The sequence below is a fragment of the Ursus americanus genome, chromosome X (genome assembly GCF_024610735.1).
Source record: "Ursus americanus isolate L20-20 chromosome X, mUrsAme1.1.p, whole genome shotgun sequence".
In the NCBI taxonomy this organism is placed as follows: domain Eukaryota; kingdom Metazoa; phylum Chordata; class Mammalia; order Carnivora; family Ursidae; genus Ursus; species Ursus americanus.
Window position 1 is genome coordinate 86,754,437 of NC_142164.1, and position 21,809 is coordinate 86,776,245.

The 21,809-nt window shown below is 45.2% G+C and overlaps 1 protein-coding gene and 1 long non-coding RNA gene across 2 annotated transcripts in view; both read left to right on the top strand.

Annotated features, from left to right (window-relative positions):
- The window catches only part of LOC148106976 (uncharacterized), a 511,020-nt gene extending 492,116 nt beyond the window's left edge, over positions 1–18,904 (top strand). Inside the window, exon 13 of the long non-coding RNA XR_015723363.1 lies at positions 18,846–18,904. This is a non-coding gene — a long non-coding RNA (uncharacterized LOC148106976). The remainder of the gene's footprint in view (positions 1–18,845) is intronic.
- PPP1R2C (PPP1R2 family member C) lies at positions 8,722–9,551 on the top strand. The gene has a single exon (XM_045788945.2). It carries the CDS (start codon positions 8,925–8,927, stop codon positions 9,549–9,551), a length of 627 nt encoding a protein of 208 aa, XP_045644901.1. The 5' UTR covers positions 8,722–8,924.
- Positions 18,905–21,809: the final 2,905 nt, after the last annotated feature.

Consider the following 21,809-nt stretch of genomic DNA (forward strand, 5'->3'; position numbering starts at 1 on the left):
CTAGGTAAAAATGACAGGACTGAGTATGACATCCTCACCTGCAATGACATCTAGCCTTGTATCCCTGCTTCCATGCCTCCAGAATTTCAGATGACCTTTTGACGACCTTTTATCCTTCAAGCATAGCCATGCTACCAAAGGAGACAAGCTATTTTCTAAAGAACAGTTGCTACTCGGCCCTGTGTTGCTGACAGATTGTTTCCACACAAAATTGCAATTCATAACTCAGGCATCTGCTCTGACTTTCCAGATTCCAGGCATTAGTTGCGACAGTTTTGAGTTTGTGATTTCGTCTTCATACCCATCCTCATCCCCATGACTGTTGGCACATATCTAAAGATCTATTGGGAAATGAAACCATAAAAACAAAATGGTACTATAATTTGAAAGACAAGAGTGCTTTGAAACTTTTCATTATGCTGTCAAAAAAGAAAAACGGTGTTTGTAAGTATTCAATACTTTCTGGTGGTTTTCTAATACATTACTTCATGTCTGCACTGTGATACCCAGTATCAATTTTGCAGCAATGCATTATGTATGCATGTATGTCATACTAATGATTTTCATCTTGTAGTTCAGTACCGATCTGAAAATGACTTTCTCCGCTACAGGTTCCTTGATGAGCAGACAATGGGAGGGACTTTTTTCTTTGTCAGAATATTGGGTCACTAACTCAAGAAGCCTACTGAAAAGTAATAAACCTCATGATATACCAGATCTCACTTTCCTCGTGTCCCTTTGCTTTTCTCTGTTTTTCTCTAAAGGAAAAATTTCAAGATGTCTTCGAAAATGTTACCAGTCCAAGCCTAAATTCGTAAATCTGATTCTTCTGTTTTGCTTTGGCTATTGTCTTCTCTTTGGTCCGTCAATGTTTTGTATTGTTTTTTAAAGCCATGCATCTCAGTTTCCTGTTGGTACTCAGAGGGGAAAAACGTCATCCTAATAATAGTTATAAGTGGCCCAAGAGCCATTTCTCATTAGGTGATGACAGGCCTTGTCATACTCAATACTTGCCCATAAAAAAATAAAATGAAAAAAGGGGACTTTATTTTTTGAAATGTTTGGAAGTATAATGGCACAGAGAAATGGAAAATGGAACAATTCAGGTCACAACTGACCCTAATAAGACTTAAACAAACAATGGAGACAGAGATGTATTGCCTGAGCCATGAAGCAATATTCTGTTTTATCTTTTGTTAAGTGCATATTTCTCAAAAAAACCTGATAACAAAGTGTATTATTTTGAGCACAATTATCTGAAGTGACCATTTTACACTGGGGTGGGAGCTAATCCCTTTGAAGAGTTGTGTCCATCTACTGCTGGAGGATTTTCTATTAGGGTGAAGGCAGCCATCAGCTGGAACAGCTCCAAACAATGGCTTTCTGATGGACCTGCTTACACTGATCCCTGCTGTTTATTAACAAAAGCATTATCAAGCCCTTACTGTGTGCATTAGGAGCTATAGAAGACACATAGGACATTAAAAACAGGATCTCTACGTGTGAGGTGCTTTCCATTGAGCTCTAATTGGAGTCCTTGTGAAAACTGGGCCGTGAGAACTACTGAGATTGGCTGTTGGATGAAGCCTGCTTGGACGAATATGGCCAGCCTAACCTGCAGGCGACCATCTGCGAGACGAGATTTCAAGAGTTCCAATAAAGTTGCACTGTCCAAAAGAATACCCTGCAACCACTATCAGATGCCTAAAATACCACCAACCCACTATCCGATCAAGTATCTATGGGTCGATGTAACCTGTTACAATGACAATTCCCTGGGGAAAACTAACCAGCTAAGAGAAATGGACTCTGCCTTTGAGGAATAGTTAGTCATGTGACTCTGGTTTGTACTGAGCAAGTGCAAACAATAGAGAATCAGCTACAGGGAATGCCAGGGAACCACCCTGCCAACTCCTCTTCCTACTTTTCTTTCTACATGTGCAATTCACTCAAGTAGTCCGTGTGAATGTTTGATTAAACAAAGAGCAATGGGCCATTTTTATATATAGTTATAAAGGGAGTAGCCATCATACTGTTGCAGTATGTTATGAATCTGTCCCTCAAAGACCCTTTGCACTCATCATCTGCCACAGACCACCTTCTTCTGCCTGCAGTCTCCTTCCCTGGCCCTTCTTCACTTCAGTGCTTAGTTCAAAAAACACCCACTGTACAAGGCCTTCATGGCAGAATGAATTCCCCCTCCCTCCGTACTTTCCTTTGTACTTGCTCATCTTTCCAAAGAGTAGAGCACAGGGTTCCAGCTGTGGACCTGGATTTGTCCTAGTCACCTGCCAGATGGGGCAGGACCATGTTCTACTCCACTGGTTTTCCATGTAGCCCCTGGACCAACACCATCCGCATCACTTGGGAACTTGCTAGAAATGCAAATTCTCAGATTGTTTCTGTCCCAAACCTACAGAATCAGAAGCCCTGGGGGAGGGGCTTAGTACTCTGTGTCTTAACAAGCCCTCTAGGGAGTTCTGCTGCACGCTGAGGTTGGACAACCACTGTTCTACTCTCTTTGACTCCCGCTTTCTTGTCAGTGTCTTCATGGCTGCCATTAACTGTTTTGCTGGCTTTGTTTAAACACAACCAACACATAGGCATGACTAAGATGGAACCAAACTTCACTGCTAGGTTTACTTCTATTAGAGCTGAAATGTGTAACCTTACTTACTGGACTGGTTGTCAGAAAGGAAGAAGATTCTGTCGGGTTACATCAGCCAGAATAAATTGCCAGCTGACAATCTTTCCATGTGGTAGTCACAAATACTATAAATCATTGACTGGGATTCGGTGACAGCTTTCCTGACCCACCTCCCTGCAGACGGCATCTTGTTAGGGAGTCATGGGGATGCTAACAATATATTTACTGCAGCTTCTAAGAAATCTGACGATTCTGTGAGTTATTTTTCTTTTTGCGTACAAAACATCATAAAAAAGACTTGCAGCGTTTCATTTCTTTTTCTATTACCCTCTCTTGCTGTTTTTATAATGCTCTTTCTAAAAAATATAGATATATAATAACAAGAAAATTTGTTTCCCGAATAGAATGGATCACACATCGGGTTATATCTCCATGTGTGTGTTTTTCTCCCCAGCCATATTTGTACACATGGGAAATAATCCTGTCTATAATGTCATCTTTAAAGGGCTGCCTCAAGGAATCTCAGTGTTGTTGGCAAAATTGAATTTTGCTGCCTGGGATCACATTATTGCTTTTCTAATTTGACTATGGTTCATCCAGAACTAGAAAACTTGGTCAGCTGGCCTATTGATTCCTTGCCCAAAAAACTTTTCCACTTGTGCCTCAAGCTGAGCTTGCACCTCATATTTTAGCTGCTACCCAGAGGACACAAGGTTCAGGATTTTAATCCTTCTGAAATGGTGGTTTTGCTGTTTCTTTTGTTCTTTCCAAGTGCCAGTGCTACTGGAGAATGGTGCAGGCCAAGGAAGCAGAGATAAGAAGGGGTTGGATCTAAACTTGGGGAGGTATCTGATTTGGATGTGAGACACTTGCAGGGACCCCGACTCCCACCACTTCTAGAAGATGTGTGTAGCAAGTGGGCAAGTGCACTGCCATAGTGGTCCCAGAAGACCTGGATTTTTAGTGCAAGCTGTGCCACTAACTGTCTGCGTGATCCTGAACAAGCCACCATACCTTTTTGATCCTCAATCTTCTCCACTAGGCAACGAGTCCTCTGGGACTGCTGTGGCAGTGCACTTCCCATTTGCTACACACCCTTTCTTGAAGTGGTGGGAGTCAGGGGTTCCAGCACATGTCTCTTATCCAAATCAGATACCTCCCCAAGTTTATTTATTTTTCAAAAAATGTTTTATTTATTTATTTGAGAGAGACAGAGATAGTGAGAGAGAGCACAAGCGGGAAGGAGGGGGAGAAGCACGCTCCCCGCTGAGCAGGGAGTCTGATGCGGGGCTTGATCCCAGGACCCTGGGATCATGACCTGAGCTGAAGGCAGACGCTTAACTGATTGAGCCACCCAGGTGCCCCTTTCTCCTCAAGTTTAGATCCAAACCCCCTTCCCATCTCTGCCTCCTGAACTTGGCTGATACAACTTTCAGGATTTCCATCTAAGCCAAAATAATACTTTCTGGAATCTAATTTTATGTGTATATATGAAAATAATTGATTGGTAAAACCATGTTCTATTTTTATCAATAGCTCCTTCCCTGACCAAGCAGGGTCAAGAGTAAGAAGAGGAACCACCTTTCATTTTCCAATGAAATGTCTTAGCGTCCTTTAGGGAACGGGAAGAACACTTCTCTCTTACAAACTCTTCAGCCGATCCCTGCAAAGGCCTGTTTTCTGATATCTTTGCCTCTACTTTCTATATAACTCCTGGCAGACATGCCCACTGATGATCTTTCTCTTCATTTAATATTCCCGAACTAGATTATCCCCTTGGGGGGGGGGCTAAGTTGATGTTTACTGTGTTACATCAGACATTTTCAGTGATGTCCTGTCTCCTTTATGACCTGCTCTCAATGACTATGATTGTCAATCACTGCAGTAGAAAATCTCCTCAAGACAAGTGACCACTCAGAAAAGCAACACGTGGGATAACCAAACACTCATGCTTTGGGCAACAACTCACCTTCACGGTGGTTTTCAAATCGGCCTCCTTCCTCAGGTCCCGGTGATGCCTCAGGAACCACCTCTGAGGTGCCAAGTGATGATAACTCTGGCGTCCCCTCTTCACTCAGACCGACTCCATTGCTTTCTAGTTCCAATGTTACCAGTCGTTATTCTGGAGTTCTATGTAATATTTCATTTGGAAAAGAAAAGTTCTACTGTTTTCAAACTTTTAATGAGAAAGATAGAAAAGTGTCACCTCACCAAACCTCTCTAGATCTGCCCATACTGTCAGACTCCTCCTTTCAAAAGGTTTTTGTCCACTTTCCTCAGTTCATTCACCTACTTTACAGAAACACGGGCATGTGCCAGAGTTTGGACAGGTGTCAAGTATGTGTTAGGTGTGGGGGAACTGAAGATAAAATGCACAATCCTTGTCTTAGCCTGGGTTCTGCCTGTAAAAGCAGATCTGGAGAGAGACTTTCATTTCGGACTGTGAGCCCAGGGAGCAGGACAGCAGGAGAAGGTTTGTGAAAAGGGATGGGAGGAAGCCAACAAGAGGATGAAGTAACACATTGGCCATCCACTCCCAGTGCTCCAGCAGGAATCCAACGTGCAGGGAGTTAATGCCCCTCTTAAGTAAAGATGACAGCAGTTGATGCGTAAATATACTCGAGCACCCTCACCCATGAGGTGGAGGTGAGCCATGGGGGTCGCTCTTCCTCATTGACTCCCAGTTTCGCAGCAGGATTAAGCTCGAGTTGCCCACAGGAGGGACTGCTTTGGTGATGCGCCCTTTGTCTCCTGCGCTCCCCTGTCTGACTTTCCCACTCCCCTATCAATGTTTTCTGCAAATCTCTTCCGAAGTATAGACTACTTGCGCTCGAATCCTTGTCTCAGGGTTGGTTTGTAAGGGAACCCAATCTAAGAAATGGATTTTTAGTAGAATGTCAGAAACCTGGGTTTGGAATATGAGAGAGAGAGAAATTGGGCAAGACACAGAGATTCAAAACCAAAGAGCACATTTGTTTTCATACCACACAGTATCTAACATAATTCTCCGAGTACTGTGGATAATTCTTGGATAAACTGATGCATGACTTCAGATACCACGTGGATAAACTAGTATTAATCCCCACTTCCAGTAGCATGATTGGTCCCAAAATAGCCCACCGCCTTCTCAGAGTTTTACTAATCTCTCACTAATGGCAACCAGTGGGACATCTGGGATACCTGCCTTGTTGGTGGGAACTCTTGGTTTCTTAGGTGTTTCCACCTTTAGTTGAGAATTTCTTTGTTCCGGCTTGGTTCTCCCTTCAAACCAACCCCATACTTACAACACTTTGAGAATGTCTCCGTGGAAAAGGTTATTCTCGGGGAAGACACAAAGCTGTGGAGTCCATCAGTGCTCTGCAGAATACTCTGATCCTGTGCAAACATCAGAGGGTTCAAATGAGATTTTAAATATCAGTAATATTTTTTAAATGTTTTTTTAAAACTGTGATGATAGAACAGCATGGATATTTAGATGTATTTATTAAACATTAACCCATGGAAGACCACCAAAACACCACTTTGCTTTTTGTGAATTTGAAATGAAAGTTCTGCTCTTGGAAATACAGTGGATGGTCGCTAAATATGTGTTGAAAGGACTTTCTAGGAGTGTATCTAAATCTCATATAATGTATCATTGACTGGGAAAGTTTTAGTTAGCTCTGGAGTGTGTGTGTGTGTGTGTGTGTGTGTGTGTGTGTGTGTGCGCGTGAAGGAGCCTCAGACATACCTGCTTAGCTCTTGTCCTAGGGCAATAACGAGTGAGTGGGGTAAAGAAAGAGGAATATTGAAAAGCCTGCTGATCTTTTCTAACTCAAGCTTGTGGTAGCGTTGCTGAGATTGAGAATTTTTAGTTTGATGACAAGAACTCAAAACTTGGGTTTTCCTTAAGGTGCCTTTCTTTAATTAAGCAGATAACGAGCGAATGGTAGGTGAAAAAGGAGTACTTTTACATAACGTACAACTGAAATCTGTCAGGCCTGGCTGTTTCCTTCTTTAAACTATGTTGTTTGTGGCCCATGTAATAGGTCACAATCACAGTGCTCCTGGCCCAGCATGAACTGCCTTTGTGCTACTGAAAGATGAATTTCAGAAAGTGCAAGAACGACCGGATCGCTGACTCATTATATATTGAGCAGCTTGTATATTCAGATCACAGTATGTGGGGGTGGGTGCTGTGTACGGACAAAAGCAAAATTCCGATGCACTGGAATCAGCATCTCCCTTTAACATCCTGTTTACAACTAAACATGCACAGACCCACTGTGACTACCAGCCAGGAGGACTAACCACATTTGTGCTGTTCTGTGTTGCCTTGCAGTTAGGCTTTTTAAAAGGGTAGCCTGGAGTAGTTCTGAATAATGAAGATTGTTTTTTTCCTCCCCTCACATACCAGAGGGTTTTCCAATAGCCTTGAATATCAGCTTTTGAATCCCTGAAAGCCCTCACCACAGAATACAGCTTTTTTTTTTTTCCAAAGAGTATGGTATCAGGAAATTCTTTTTCTAAGATGAATAACACAGCTTTAAAGTGATTGCAGAGTTCCTGAAGTTAGTAGGACTTTGGAGAATACAGGACAACTCGAACTCAAGGTGCTTAAGACCCTTGTAAAAGTTTTATGGTTCTTTCATGCTTTTGCTTTTGTGTTTCGAAAATGCAGAAAGACCTTGAGGGAGAGAAGAGGAAGCAAAATGTTATCAGAAGGGAAAAAAAAAATCTTGTGAATGCTACCTGGAGGGGAGAATGTGAAACTGGATCTTAATTTCCTTTTTGTTTTTTAGAAGAATGTCACTGCCTGTGAAATATGAGGCCTGTGAAGGACAAAATGTTCCAAAGTCACTCCTATAACAGCTTCCAAATTCCACATACGGGTTTTTGGTTTGGTCCCCCCCCCCCCCACGTGACTGATTGGACAAATTGTAACTCATTGTAAAGGCTCTGGAGTCCTTTTTTCTCTATTCACACATCTCGTTCTTCCAGTTCCCCATCACCTCTCATTTATTATTCACTTAATATTTTTGTAATACCTACTATGTGCCAGGTACAGCATCATGTTGTGAAGATATAGAGCTAGAGACGATGGTCAGCAAAAGACATCTTCCTTCCTCTCTTGGAGGTACCATCTGTGTGCACAGTCGCAACTGCCAAGGAGAGGAAGAGAGGCCATGAGAGCACAGGAAGGCCTCCCTGCCCTGGGGTCCGGGGAAACAGGCCCAAATAAGGCAATAATGATTGAGCTGAAAACTGAAAAGACCTCTGGGACAGGAAGGGAAATGGATGTTCTTGGCACGGAAAAGACAGAATTGAAAGGTGGAGGTAGGGTGGGGAGACTTCAGGGGAAGAATGCTCCAGATATATGTCCGAGCAGTTCAGAGAGCTGCCTTTTTTGGCCTCTTCTGGATTTGGGTCTTTTTGTTACAGAAAATGGGCAGCTGTTAAGGGGTTTGAAAGAGAGATGTGACAAGATTTGATGGGTGTTTTTGAAAAGCCGCTCTGGCTAGAGGGTGGATAAGAGGTTGGAAGGCAGCAGGGGGGGTTATGGGGGGGGTGCAGTTCAAAGGCTGTGGCTGTAGTCCCCACAAGAGGCGGTGGTGACTTGAAACAGGGTGGTGGTGGGAGAGAGAATTGGAGAGCTTCTCGAAATATTTAGGCCAGTGCCTGAGGGCTGGATTGGAGAGTGAGGCGCGGGCGACGATGCCAGGTGCCCAGCTGGTGTAAGTGACTGGATATTGGGGCCATTAACCAAGAGGCGGAGCGTGAGAAGAAGACCAGGGGTTTTGTGTGTGTGCAGGTAGGTAGGGGAGAGGGAAGTGTGCATGGCGACAGAAGGTAGGAGCAGAAGGTAATCACCTTGTAGCACCTACACCTTCAATCTTTCCAACCAAAGTAGTGACTCAGATTTTTGACCGGGACCCACAGTAAGACATACATTTTACATAGCCTCTGGTACGCAAACAGGCTATATAGAAATTCGCAAAACAGCGCTTCCCTGTTTCGTGTGTAACGCAGGGATATTTGGCATATTACTCCTTAAAACAAAAACAGCCAGCATGGGCCGGGAGGCAGTAACGGCGGCCATGACGGTGGCCATGACGGCAGCGGCCGCCTCTGTGGCGTCGTCTGCAGTGTCCTTTTGTGACGTTGGACCCTGGTGAAGCTCTTAGGCCGTTGCAACCAGTGCCCAGAACAGACCGTGCTGCCGCTTCAGCCTGGAGGGCGGGCAGGCGGCTGCGGCGGCCCAACCCTCCCGCGGCGGCCCTTGGCTCCCCAGGCAGTCATGGCGGCCTCCACCGCCTCACACCGGCCCATCAAGGGGATACTGAAGAACAAGAGCTCCACCACTTCCTCCGTGGCTAGCTCTGCCCAGCAGTCGGGAGGAACAATCCAAGAGGTCCATAGAAAGAAGTCCCAGAAATGGGACGAATCCAACATCCTGGCAACACACCGTACAGCCTACAGAGACTACGACTTAATGAAGATCAACGAGCCCAGCAGCCCCTATTTCAGCCCGCAAGACGATGGAGAAGATCCCGTAAATGATTTTGAAGCAAAGGAAGCCATGACCCCGGACATCTTAGCCAAGAAATTCGCCGCCAGTGGTACCTTGGAGTTGAACTGCCAGTTGGGAGAGCCGGAGAGTGACAGGGCACACAGCAGCAAGATCCTTCTCGACAAGCAAGAAAAGCAGCGGCAGTTCGAAATGAAAAGGAAGCTACATTACAACGAAGGCCTGAACCTCAAGCTGGCAAGACAACTGATCTCCAAAGACCTTCAGCAAGAGAAAGACAAGGATGACAACGAAGAAACTCTACATGGTGACAACAACGAAGACAACACTGCCGCAGAAGAATCGGATGAAGGCCCTACAAGTGACGAACTGCAAACCCAGTCATTCGGCGCATAGACAACACCTGCTCAGCCCTGCCATCGCTTGCCGCATACGAACTGCTATGAACTGCTACGAACTGCTACGAACTGCTACGAACTGCTAGTCCAACACGCTGCTGCTTGCTCTGTCGAGAGGAGGCTTCCAGTACTGAAAATACCTATCAGTTAAACTGTACCTCCATAATTCAATGGTGAACTTAGAAAATAATACACTAACGGCAAAACGGTTGCTCGATATTTCTGTGCGTGGTTCTTTGCGGCAAATACTGATAGCAATTTAAAATCGCGTGGCTTTTAAACTATTGATTACTGTATATATTATAGAGCTTTTTAGATGTTAAAGGGGACTCATTTTTATTCACTTGTAGATGTGCTGGCTTGGTTGGTTGGTTGGTTTTTTTTTTTTTTCTCCATCGACTGGCTTTAGGGTGATTTGCTTGTTTAATTGGGGAGGGGGAGGTGTTTTAAGAGTGATTTGTTCCATTTCCTGAGCTTAGTACCTTTACATTTTCTCTTAATTTTCTTTCAGTGCTTACAAGGAAATGCTACCTTTTTTTCTCAACAGAAATAGTTCTTTTTCACGAATTACTGGGTTAAAATTGTGCCAGTGTCTATTCGGACTGTGTCTTGTACACCAGGTGGGCAGATTAAATGTTAATATTTTTTAAAAATCTAGTATCTCAGTACTCCCTTCTCATAAGGGTCTTATCCTCAACCCTTTGTTTCCTCAATCCTCCCGACAGATACTCACACGACCCTTTATGGAGTATCGTGGATTCTCAAGACACTGGGGACCCTTCCTTGTCTCAAATATTCTATCATTTGTTGAAACAATGTTATTTCTACTTCGATCACTACGGCCTAGACAGTCTTCTGAGGTGTGGAGAAGTAGGAAAAAAAATTCAGCTGCCAAGTTTTTACACCTTTTTGGTTTATAGCTTGCTAAATAACTTGCTATTATTAGTTTATTGTTTGACCTAGTTAGCTTTGAGAAAACAACTGAGCTTTTCTTTTATGACAGATTCCTTTGCAACCAGTGACATGATTATAGCTCCTGGACAGAAGTAAGCCCAAAGGTTTTTCCTGTGTGTATTTCCTTTTTTTTTTTTTTTTTAATTTAGAGGTTTACTGAGATAATTGTAGGTTCACATGCAATTGTGAGAAATGATACAGAGAGTTCCTGAGTTCTCTTTACCCAGCTTCCCTCAGTGGTAACTCTTTTAGGGTTCCCAGACCCAATTCCAATGTGGGAGGAGGGGCTTCCCCCACACACAGCAAGCGGTTCTCACGCTATCTGAAGATAGCATCCAATTCCACAGGTTAAGGGTTCAATCCTGCTCCCACTTCAGACACCACTCACTACCCTAGGCTGTCACCTTTGCTTCTCACCGACCAGCTACAAATTGCAGGTTCCAAGGACAAAGAACTTTGATTAATTTGCTAGAGCAGCTCACAGAACTCAGGGAAACAGTTACATTTGGCAGTTTATTAAAGGATATGAATTGATAGCCAGATGAAGACACACACAGGGGGAGGTCCTGAACAAAGGAGCTTCTGTTGTCATGGAGCTTGGATCCCGGCTTGGTGGCACATGGAAGCATTCTGGTTCCCCAAGCATGAAAGCTTTCCAAAAAAAAAAAAAAAAAAAGGACCAAAAAACCCTGTCCTTTTGGGGTTTTGGGGGGGCTTTATGACATAGTCAGGATTGACTAAGTCATTGGCCATTGGCTAATTCAACCTTCAGCTTCTCCCCTCCCCCAAGGTCAGGGGGCAGGGCTGAAAGTTTCAACCCTATAGTGACATGGTTGGTTCCCCTGGCAACCAGGCCTTGCCCTTCGGTGGGGCCCAAAAGTCACTTTCATTAACAGCAAGACACCCATTTCACCTTTATGGCTCTGAAGTGTTTTCAGGGAACTGTGGATGAAGTCCAAATATATCTGAGTACTATAATTTGGGTCATTTGGGTGAGCAAACATATTATTTCTTATAAATCTTTATATCCCAGTGACATGTTGCAAAACTATAACACAACACTGCAACCCAAATATTGACGTTAATATGATCAAGGTACAGAACATTCCCTCACCGCAAGGATCCCTCATGTTGCCCTTTTGTAGCCACATCTGTTCTCCATTTCTAGAGTTTTGTCATTTCAAGAATGTTCTGGCCTTGAAATCATACAGTATATAACCTTTTGGGATGTACCACCTTTGCTTCTCCAGTCATCCATTGAAGGACATCTGGACTGGTTCCAGGTTTTGGTATTACAAAAGAAGCTGCTATGAACATTCGTGCACAGGTTTTTGTGTGAACATAAGTTTTCACTTTTCTGGGATCAATGCCCGGGAGTGCACTTGCCGGCTTGTATGGTGGTTGCAGTTTCTTAAGAAACTGCCAAACTGTTTTCCAGAGTGGCTGTGCCATTTTACATTCCCACCAGCGTATATGAGCATTCCAGTTTCTCTGCATCCTCACCAACATTTGGTATTGTCACTATTTTTAAGTCATTTTTATAAGTGTCCTGATGTCCTCATTTGCATTTCATGAATGGCTAATGATGTTACACATCTTTTCACGTGCTTATTTGCCATCTGCATATCCTCTTCCATGAAATGTCATTTGCCCAGTTTCTAGTTTGATTATTGGCTTTTACTGTTGAGTTTTGAGAGTTCTTTGATTTGCACATCTTTTCTTATAATCTGTACCTTATTTTATCCTCTTACGGAGACTTCTGGTCTGCGTTATGTTTTTAGGTTTTTTTTTAAAGATTTTATTTATTTATTTGAGAGAGAGAGCACAAGCAGGGGGAGCAGCAGGCAGAAGGAGAGAGAGAAGCAGACTCCCCGCTGAGCAGAAAGCCCAACGTGGGGCTTGATCCCAGGACTCTGAGATCATGACCTGAGCCAAAGACAGACGCTTAACCGACTGAGCCACCCAGGCGCCCCAGAAGTTTTTAGTTTTGATGTGGTTTGACTTACCAATTTTTCCTTTTATGCATGGTGCTTTTGGTACCCTAGTCAAATGTAATCCAGAAAGATATATTTTTTTTCTAAATTGTGATTTCCTAAGTCAGTGACATAGTATTGGGCTGTATAGAAAGCGAACTTTTCTTTTTTTTTTTAAATATTGCTTTTTTTAAAGATTTCATTTTTATTTATTTGAGAGAGAGTGAGAGCAAGAGATACCACAGAGGGAGAAGCAGACTCCCCACCGAGCAGGGAGCACAGGCAGGCTTGATCCCAGGACCCCGAGATCATGACCTAAACCGAAGGTAGATGTGTAACCAACTGAGCCACCGAGGTGCCCATAGAAAGTGGACTTTTATTATTTAAGTTATGAAGTTTCCTTTGGTGAAAGGAGTCTGAGAACGTTCTGTTCCAGTTCCAACTCTTTATCAGTCTCATCTCCTCTAGTAACTCCTCTCATGTCAGCCTTTGTTTACTCCTTTTTCAGTCTGAGATTCACCAGGCCTAGTTATTTAAAACCTGGGACACATAATTGTATAAATGGATTGTTAAGTAAGAGTAACTTCCCCTTGAAGGTTAAAGCAATTACATGTCCCTCTAGACTTTGAAATTGTTTGCATTTTTTCCCTCTGCATTAGTACACTAAATAACATGTAATAAGGCACAATAATATAAAAGAATGGTAGTCAGGAGCCACTAAATTGGTCCCTTTAAATTGCAACCTGTAATTTGAAAAACACTGAACTAGAAGGATCTTAATATTTTCAGTTAAAGGATTCTGTTCTTTGTGTGCAAATATCCCCTGGGAATAACATCATAGGTGCCTAGCAGCCTTTCATACCTTAGAATAAACAAAGAATGTGGTATCGAGTATTGATTGGGAAGGGAGTGGGTCAAAATTGGGGGTCATTGGGGCTCCTGGGTGGCTCAACTGTTAAGCGTCTGCCTTTGGCTCAGGGCGCGATCCTGGAGTCCTGGGATCGAGCCCCGCATCGGGCTCCTCCGCTGGGAAGCCTGCTTCTTCCTCTCCCACTCCCCCTGCTTGTGTTCCCTCTCTCACTGGCTGTTTCTCTCTCTGACAAATAAATAAATAAAATCTTTAAAAAAATTGGGGATCATTATAAAAATGAAAGGAGAGAAAGAGGTAGCCAGAGTGAGGAATTGGGAAGGAGGGGAGAAAAAAAAATGAGGGGAAAAAAAAGAATGAAGGATTGAGTTCACTAGCTCTAAAAGTTATGACTGGCTTTCAATGAGTCGTCAACTCTGAACTGTCATAAGAAGGACACAAAATCTTACTGAAGGAATGATGAGGAAGAGGATAGTTCTCTTTTCCACCCAACCAAATAATTATATCAATACCACTACCAGTACTATGACTAATAATTGCCATTTCCTGAGTATACGTGATGTGTCCGACACTGTACTAGGGCTTCAAAAACACTGTCTCCCTCAATTATGCCAACGGTCCTTTGAAATAGTATTATTTTTCCCATTTTAGAGGTGAGGACATTTAAAATAAAGGAACTTAACGTAACTTGTCCAAATCCACAGCTGCTTAATGATGGAATCCGGATTCAGACCCAGGCCTGTCTGGCAGAGTCATTCCCCCCTACTGTACAACGTTGACTCTATTCAGGTCCTTGATGGGACTGAGGCTTCTTCCTGCACACCCCCTAAGCGCATATGTCTACCCCGACAATGCAGCAGGGGCTGCTTCTCTGTACAGCTATAAAGTGGGAGTGGTCTTAGCAGAACATTCTCCAATCTAGGAGCTGCCCCCTCCCCACACACACACCGCCCTGAGCCCCAGGTGCACGTGCTACTCCCTCCCACCCTCTGCTCTGAGTCTGTGCTCAGTGAAGAACCTCAGTCACTCAAACAGAGATGAATGGAGCATATGTGACTTTCAACCAGTGAACAAGCATTTACCAAGCATGGCCATGCGTCAGGGGCAGTAGTCACGCCTGGGAGAAAAAGACGAATGAAACACAGCCTCTGCCCCCAAGGAGGTCTGAGTCAAGTGGGGGAGACCCGTATGGTTCTGAAAGGATCATTTATGAAGCCTTCCAGGAGCGAGGATGCCTATATTCAAAGAGGGGCGGGGTCCTTGTTTAGGTGACATAACGACTTGAAAGCCAGTAGGTAGTTTCTAGATGCCTGCGAGGTGAGCACCAGCCTTCAGAAGAGATGCTCTCTTCTGAGTTCCTTCTGTCTGAACATGAGCACAGAGGGAACCCAGCCCTCAGGATCTGTTCGGGTTCAAGAGAAGAGGAGGCCCGATAGGCTGGTGATGGGTAGTAAGGAGGGCACGTATTGCATGGTGCACTGGGTGTTATACACAACTAATGAATCATCGAGCCTTACATCGGAAACCGGGGATGTACTGTATGGTCACTAACATAATATAATAAAAAATCATTTAAAAAAAAAAAAAGAGAAGAGGAGGCCCAGCTCACGTGTGTTCAGGGTTAGAAGAGGAGAGCAGAGGGGATTAGGGGAAAGCCAGAGAAGGAGTCATAAGTGGGGCAGTAAACAGAGAGACGAGGATCAGAGGGGTTGACAAATGGTGGTGCATTGAGAGTGGGGTGTCCGCTTGGAGAATCCTTTACCACAAAATGATGCTGGGAGTTTTGTTTTTCTCTTATTTGAATGAGGCATTACAGATGCTTCGTCTCAGAAGTTAAGCAGTTATGTAAAATATGGACTATAAACCGTGCTTCCTTTTGTTGGATGGGCTCTATGGAGCTATATTGTCCTGCTCTGGAACATTGGTGCCCATTGTTGAAACCCTGGGTCAGGGCAGGTGCTGGTTTGAGAGGTGCGTATCCCTCTACCGTCAGTCCTCCACGCCCCACCTGATGGGGAGGAAAGATGGGGAAGGCCCGGGGAGTGGCTGGAAGGGAGGCGAGTCAGGCTGGAGAGGAGCAGACGGGAAGGAGAGAGGGAAAGAGGGAAGAAAAAAGAAGATGAAAGAGCCAAGTTTTATAGGAAAATATTTTTGTAGGGTAAGAAACACCAGCATTCAAGACCATAACCCTCTTGGATTTTTCTAATGTGTTCACAATTGTATGTCCCCTTCTTGGATTATTGAGCCAATTCCTGTCTGTCTTATAAATGATTTGAGTCCTGTGACTCCTGTGCTATCCAGGGGACAAACCAAGTCTCTAGAGGGGGCACCTTAGCTAGAGACTGGTGAGTGGGGACAAAAGTAAGGAGGACGGAAGAGCAAATGCAGACAAAATGAGGTGGCTGGAAAGACAGACATTTGGCAGTAAGAGTGAGATGATGTGTGTGTAGGGCCACACCACTCAGAAGCCAATTCTGACCTTTGTCATCAAACACCCCCCACCCCCATTCTCTGGCCTTTTCTTTTATGATTTTATTAATTTTTTTTTGAGAGAGAGCACACAAGTGGGGGTGGGGAGGGACAGAAGGAGAAGCAGACTGCCCACTAAGCAGGGAGCCCTCGGGATCCCAGGACCCCGAGATCATGACCTGAGCCGAAGGCACGCTTAACCGACTGAGCCACCCAGGCGCCCCTGTTCTCTGGCTGTGCCCCCCTGCCCCACTCTCAGGTGGCGGCTGAGTCTCCCCCTCCACGTTGGTGAGTGTTCACATTTTCATTTACCCAGCACAATACCAGACTCGGATTAATAGGATCATTAGGGAGAAATGTGGGCAAGGAGAGATGTGAGGGATGGAGCCTCCAAAACCCAGATTTGTGGGGGAAGACAACCAGAATTTGTTTTTATAAGACCCTTGATCAAGTTAGTGCTACCATTTCCTCATGGGGAAATTCAGTCCATAAGCAATGGAGGCAGCATCCAATACACCTCAGGGGTAGGGGCGAAGAGGCTGAGCTCTCTGCCAGTGTCCACACTGGTTGGGCTTCAGCAGCTAAAGCTGCACGTGCAGGGGCTTTTGGAGGACTTAAGGATGCAGTCTGGGAAAAGTCTGGGGAAAGCTGAAAATTGTGTGTGTGTGTGTGTGTGTGTGTGTGTGCACGCGCGTGCATATGCGTGTGCGTGCCGCGGGGGGGGGGATGTTGTCGGAGGCATTCTTCCTCACCAGTATAAACACAGTTCTCTAATACAAGGTTATACATTATTAGCTCCTAAAAAATATAAAGAATTGTTTTTATCACTGTGTAGGCAGAGCGGTTTTGCATCGCGAAACCTGCCTATGCATGTTGGGTACTAATACCTTATTCTTTCAAGGAGCCTTTTTTTCCTCTTCCCTTTTTTTCCCCTCTGTTTTAAAACAGACTCTTTGAAAGGTGCATATGAACCCGGTTTCCATAGCAATTGCAAAGCATCAGTGATAACCCAGAGCTTCTAAGTTATAATATACAGGCTACCTTATTAATGAGTTTCAAACTGCATTTCCATGAGACAACAGCTCAGCCAGTGATAGATAAGGTCGGACCCCATCTCCAAACTTTAAATTAAATCACGATAGATCAAAATGCAACAGAAGGAATGTCCTTTCGGAAAGTGTGCTGTTAAAAAAAAATATGTTCTTTGTGGAGGAAAAACAGTTGCTTTTGTGGTTTGTAATGCCCAGATGGAAAAATCCTAAAACAGATACAGCTGCTTCTGGGTTATTAATGGCATGTTGTCATTTCCTTATGCTATTTGTGAGTGAGGTTCCCCTCCCCCCCGCCCCCAAACCTAAGAAAGCACCTAATCCTTTGCTCCAGGAAGAACAGATGTGATGGTTAATTCTTGCCAGGTCTGGAATAACACCAGTTCAGTGATAATTTATTAAGTTGTTTGTTCATGTACTAAATGCAGAGACCCAGTGCCTGTCTTCAGGGGGCTGCCAGATCAGTGGAGAGCTTGGCCTTGTCGCCAGGCCACTTCCACGCTGTGCCAGAGTGTTGTAGAGAGGCCCCGAAGGAAGCGAATGATTTTAGTGTTCAAATGCCAAATCTCTCACCTTTCGCTCCCAGCCAAGTGAGCCCCGCTGGACCTGGAAGCTGGTTAGAAATGCGCATTCTTGGGACCAGCCCCAGACTTACAGCATCTGCTTCTCTGGGGCTGGGACCATGGGTGCTGTAACAAGCTTCGCAGAGGATTCTCATCGCTGTTCAAATTTAAGAATCACTCCTCTACAATATGGCTTTGTAATGAGCTGAGCTCAACTCTGCGGGGCAGACCTCACTGTTACTGTGTGTGTGTGTGTGTGTGTGTGTGTGTGTGTGTGTGTGTGTGTGTGTGTGTGATATGTGTACAATTTTGCGCACATTCACCACGTCGAATGGCAGGACTGTGTGCAGGTTTGCTCAGAAGTTGCCACAGGTAGTCCGATTCAGATCACAGCTGTACTCAGTCTGTCCCCTCCTCACCCCATGCTACTCTTTCTCTAGTCCTTCCTCCTCACCTCCTGGACACTGTCTTCACCCACCGACCCACGCACACACACTCAGTTGTTGGTACACTGCACAAGCAGAGTGAGTGGCAGGCCGAGGGACAAGCAGGCTCCCCACTGAGCAGGGAGCCCGATGCTGGACTCGATCCCAGGACCCCGGGATCCTGACCTGAGCCGAAGGCAGACGCTTCACCGACTGAGCCCCCCAGGCGTCCCTATGTCTTCCTGCTTTTACTATGTCTTCTACTCAGTCTTCCACATTCAGCAAACCACACCTCAAACCCCTGAGTCAGACTAGTGGGTGCCTGCCTTGGGGGAGGCAGAAAAGTATAGTAATGGACAGGAACGGACTTAGAGTCGCAAAGCTCTAGATTTGAATCCGGGCTGTCCCATATATTAGCTGAGTCACCCGAAGCGAAGCTTGTCACGCCTCTGAGTCGAGTTTCCTCACAATCAAATGAGGATAATAATAAATAAAACCTTCCATTCACGGTTGTTGGAATGATTACATGAAAAGATGTTAGTAAAACACATGGCCTCTAGTAAGTATCCAATCAACGGCAGCTAGTATTATTTTTCTCTTGTGCACACATTTTCTCTACACCTGTTAAAGTGCTGAGCATCTTCTGTAATAGCATAAGATATAGCTGAGCCTCTCCCTTCTCGCCCGGCACACTGAAGGCCTCTTGGAGACGGGAGCTGCGCACACTCGAACACGTCTTATCCCCTGTGTCCCCTCAAGCCCCAGCGCCAGGAGCTGAGGGACACAGGTGAACACGAAGGGAAAAGGTGACTCTCCCAAAAAGCAAGGCTTGAGTGGCAGGTGCTTCAAGTGACCTTCTCTTTGAAGATGTCCTTGGTGTTTTCATCGCCACTAAGTTTGCAAAGTAGGAGATGAAATGGGAGGACAGGAAGCAGGATTTAGATGTAAAGCGAGTCTACATTTTAATTTTAAAATGCTTTGAAACTTCCAGGACAGCGCCAAGTTTATGAAAGAAAGGAATTAATTCTGTCTCCTGAATCCAAACCACAGGTAAGAACCACATTCAGTTATTTGATATTCTCAGAACGTTTCCTTTTTTTTTTTCTTCTGAAGTCTCTTTATTAGTTACTATGGACTTTGATGGCAATGTACAATTTTTAGAGCTGGAGGGGGCCTTCAAGATGCTTTGTTCCAACCCACATCGGAGAGGTAGGTGTCTATGTCTCATAAGCTGCAGAGACCAAAAGATGGGCCAGGGCTTACGAAGCCAAGGGGAAGCGATGTTTGTACATAGCCATACGGTCTCTCCTTTTGTATATGGGGAACATAAATTGAATGCAGACTGAAATGTGTTTTCAAATTGATTTAGGGGTTTGCTCTTGCATTTGGAACTCAGGAAAGCCTTCAGGGAGCGTCTGTCCTTTCTTACAAAGCCTCCCCACAGACCAGCACTGGATACCCTCTCTGGCTTTTTTGGCTGTGCAGGGTGGTACCTTGCTCCTCTCAGGGCACCTGAGCATAAAGACGGTGCAGGGAAGGGGCACCTGGGTGGCTCAGTCGGTGAAGCATCTGTCTTCGGCTCAGGTCATGATCTCGGGGTCCTTGGATCGAGCCCCGCCTCGGGCTCCCTGCTCAGTGGGGAGCCTGCTTGTCCCTCTCCCTCTCCCCTCCCCACCCCCACGCTCTCTCTCTTTTAAAAAATCTTAAAAAAAAAAAAAAAGACATCAGTGGTGTACCCGGGACAACCCACTAGCCCTGAATTCCTCATCTTCTCCGAGGGAGGCCAGAAGAGGCACTCGTGGGCCCTTCTGCTCTGTCCCCTGAGCTTCCTCATTTGTGAGATGCAAAACTACCCACATCGTGGCGTTGTTGGGAGGACGTCTATGAAGTCACCCAAGAAGAGGGCTTAGAATAGGGCCAGGCACCGTTGCCTGTATTTAATATTCTTTTTGATATTGTTAGCGCCCTCTTGGAGCTCTCCATGGGGCTGTAGGATCAATCAGAGACCTGGCATCGAACCAGGGCAGACTCTGCAGCTCGCGGATAGGCAGGACGCATCCCAGGAGCCAGCATGCTCTTCACATCACAGGCCATGCTGGGTGCTTGAACTGAGACCTAGCTGCATTAGAGCTGGACCTCATGGGGAGCGCTGTGATCCCCTGTCCGGACCCCCTTTAGCATCACAGCTGCTGAATGTGCCCTCTGCACACAGCCCTCAGCTGTCAGCCCGCTCTTCCCCAGGACGGCCTGGGCTGAAGAGAAACCCTTGGCTCAAGCTCACACTTCCTTCCTGTGGTGATCCAAACCCAATGACTGATCAGCATAAGCTTCTAAGGGGCCTGTTCCTTTGGACCCAACTCAGGACAACTCTGAAAGGCCATTCCAGCTTCAGAGCTCCCTGCGGAGCTGGCCGAGACTTAGCCCTGAGACTTCATCACAGCTAGACTTCTCCTTCAGCCCAGTCCCTCGTCCTTCCCCTCCCTCCTACTGGTGTTGCTCCCAAGAGCCCCTTGAATAACTCTCTGAGTCGGCTTCCTAGGGAAACCAACCTGTGACGGACCTCTAGCATTAGAAATGCTGAGCTTGGAGTGATCTCATGTTAAACCGCAACCTCTCTGTCCGGTCCTCAGAAATGAGTCATCTATCGCCATCTGCAGCTACTGCAGTGTCAGAGATGTGTCCTTACTGGCTTTTTCTTGGCAGGGTGGCATGCAAAGCTAGTAAGAAAGGGTAGTTCTCAGTGAGAAATAAACGGGGGGCCCGACACCCGCTCTAAAGCATTAGGGATTACTTTGACAGGATCCCCTCCCCACCCGCCCCCAACTCTTGGCGTAGGACCTGGGAAGGCCAGGGCTGCCCTTCACCAGTTAGCTCTGTTGGAGCTTAATCAGCCTATTGTTCCGGTCCTGTGGGACTCCCAAATCTCTCTTTTTTTTTTTTTTTAAGATTTTATTTATTTATTTGACAGAGATAGAGACAGCCAGCGAGAGAGGGAACACAAGCAGGGGGACCGGGAGAGGAAGAAGCAGGCTTATAGCTGAAGAGCCTGATGTGGGGCTCGATCCCATAACACCGGGATCACGCCCTGAGCCGAAGGCAGGCGCTTAACCACTGTGCCACCCAGGCGCCCCCCAGATCTCTTTTTATCCACAATGTATTGGGGATTTCTGGCCCATTAGTTTGTCAGACTCCGATCAATGACCCCCTGTGTGGACACTGACCGAGGACAATCTCAAGTCCAACCAACAACAAAGAAATATCAGCTCCCTTCTTTTTATTTTTTATTTTTTTAAAAAAAGACTTTTTTGGGGTGCCTGCGTGGCTCAGATGGTTAAGCATCTGCCTTCTGCTCAGGTCATGATCTCCAGGTCCTGGGATGGAGCCCCATGTTGGGCTCCCTGTTAACTCTGAAATTCACTAAAGGTGTATCATAGTTTGAGTGCTGTATATAGTTTTGGTGTATCAACTCCAAGACTCTAATCTATGCCCTTCTGGTGCCCCGCGATAAGGAAGAAAAAAATAAATATTTTAATTTTCTGTCTTCTTCTTCTAGCCCTAAAAATTATCTTCTGTCTGTGACACTGGATTTTGAAAAATAGTATGATGGAGAAGAATAAAAGTAGCATGCATGCTATTTAGCAATACTTACTTATTTTCATGCAATACCATTAATATCCCTGGGGTATCCAAACCTGTTTATATCCCATCTGTTTTCTTCCTGCCACAAATAAAACTTCCATGCCCTGGGAAGCTTTGATTCCACTGCTCTGAGGCTTTGGAAAGAATGCGTGCAAACATTCTGGTGTGTGTAAGCATCATGCGAGCAGAGGAAAAAAAATTTAAAGAAAAATAACAAAAACAAAGGAATTCTAGAATCCATATCCTAAATCTTTCAGGATCAGAAGTAAGAGTAACCACTAGTGTGTTAGCGGGTTCTTAACCCTTGGGCCTCCAA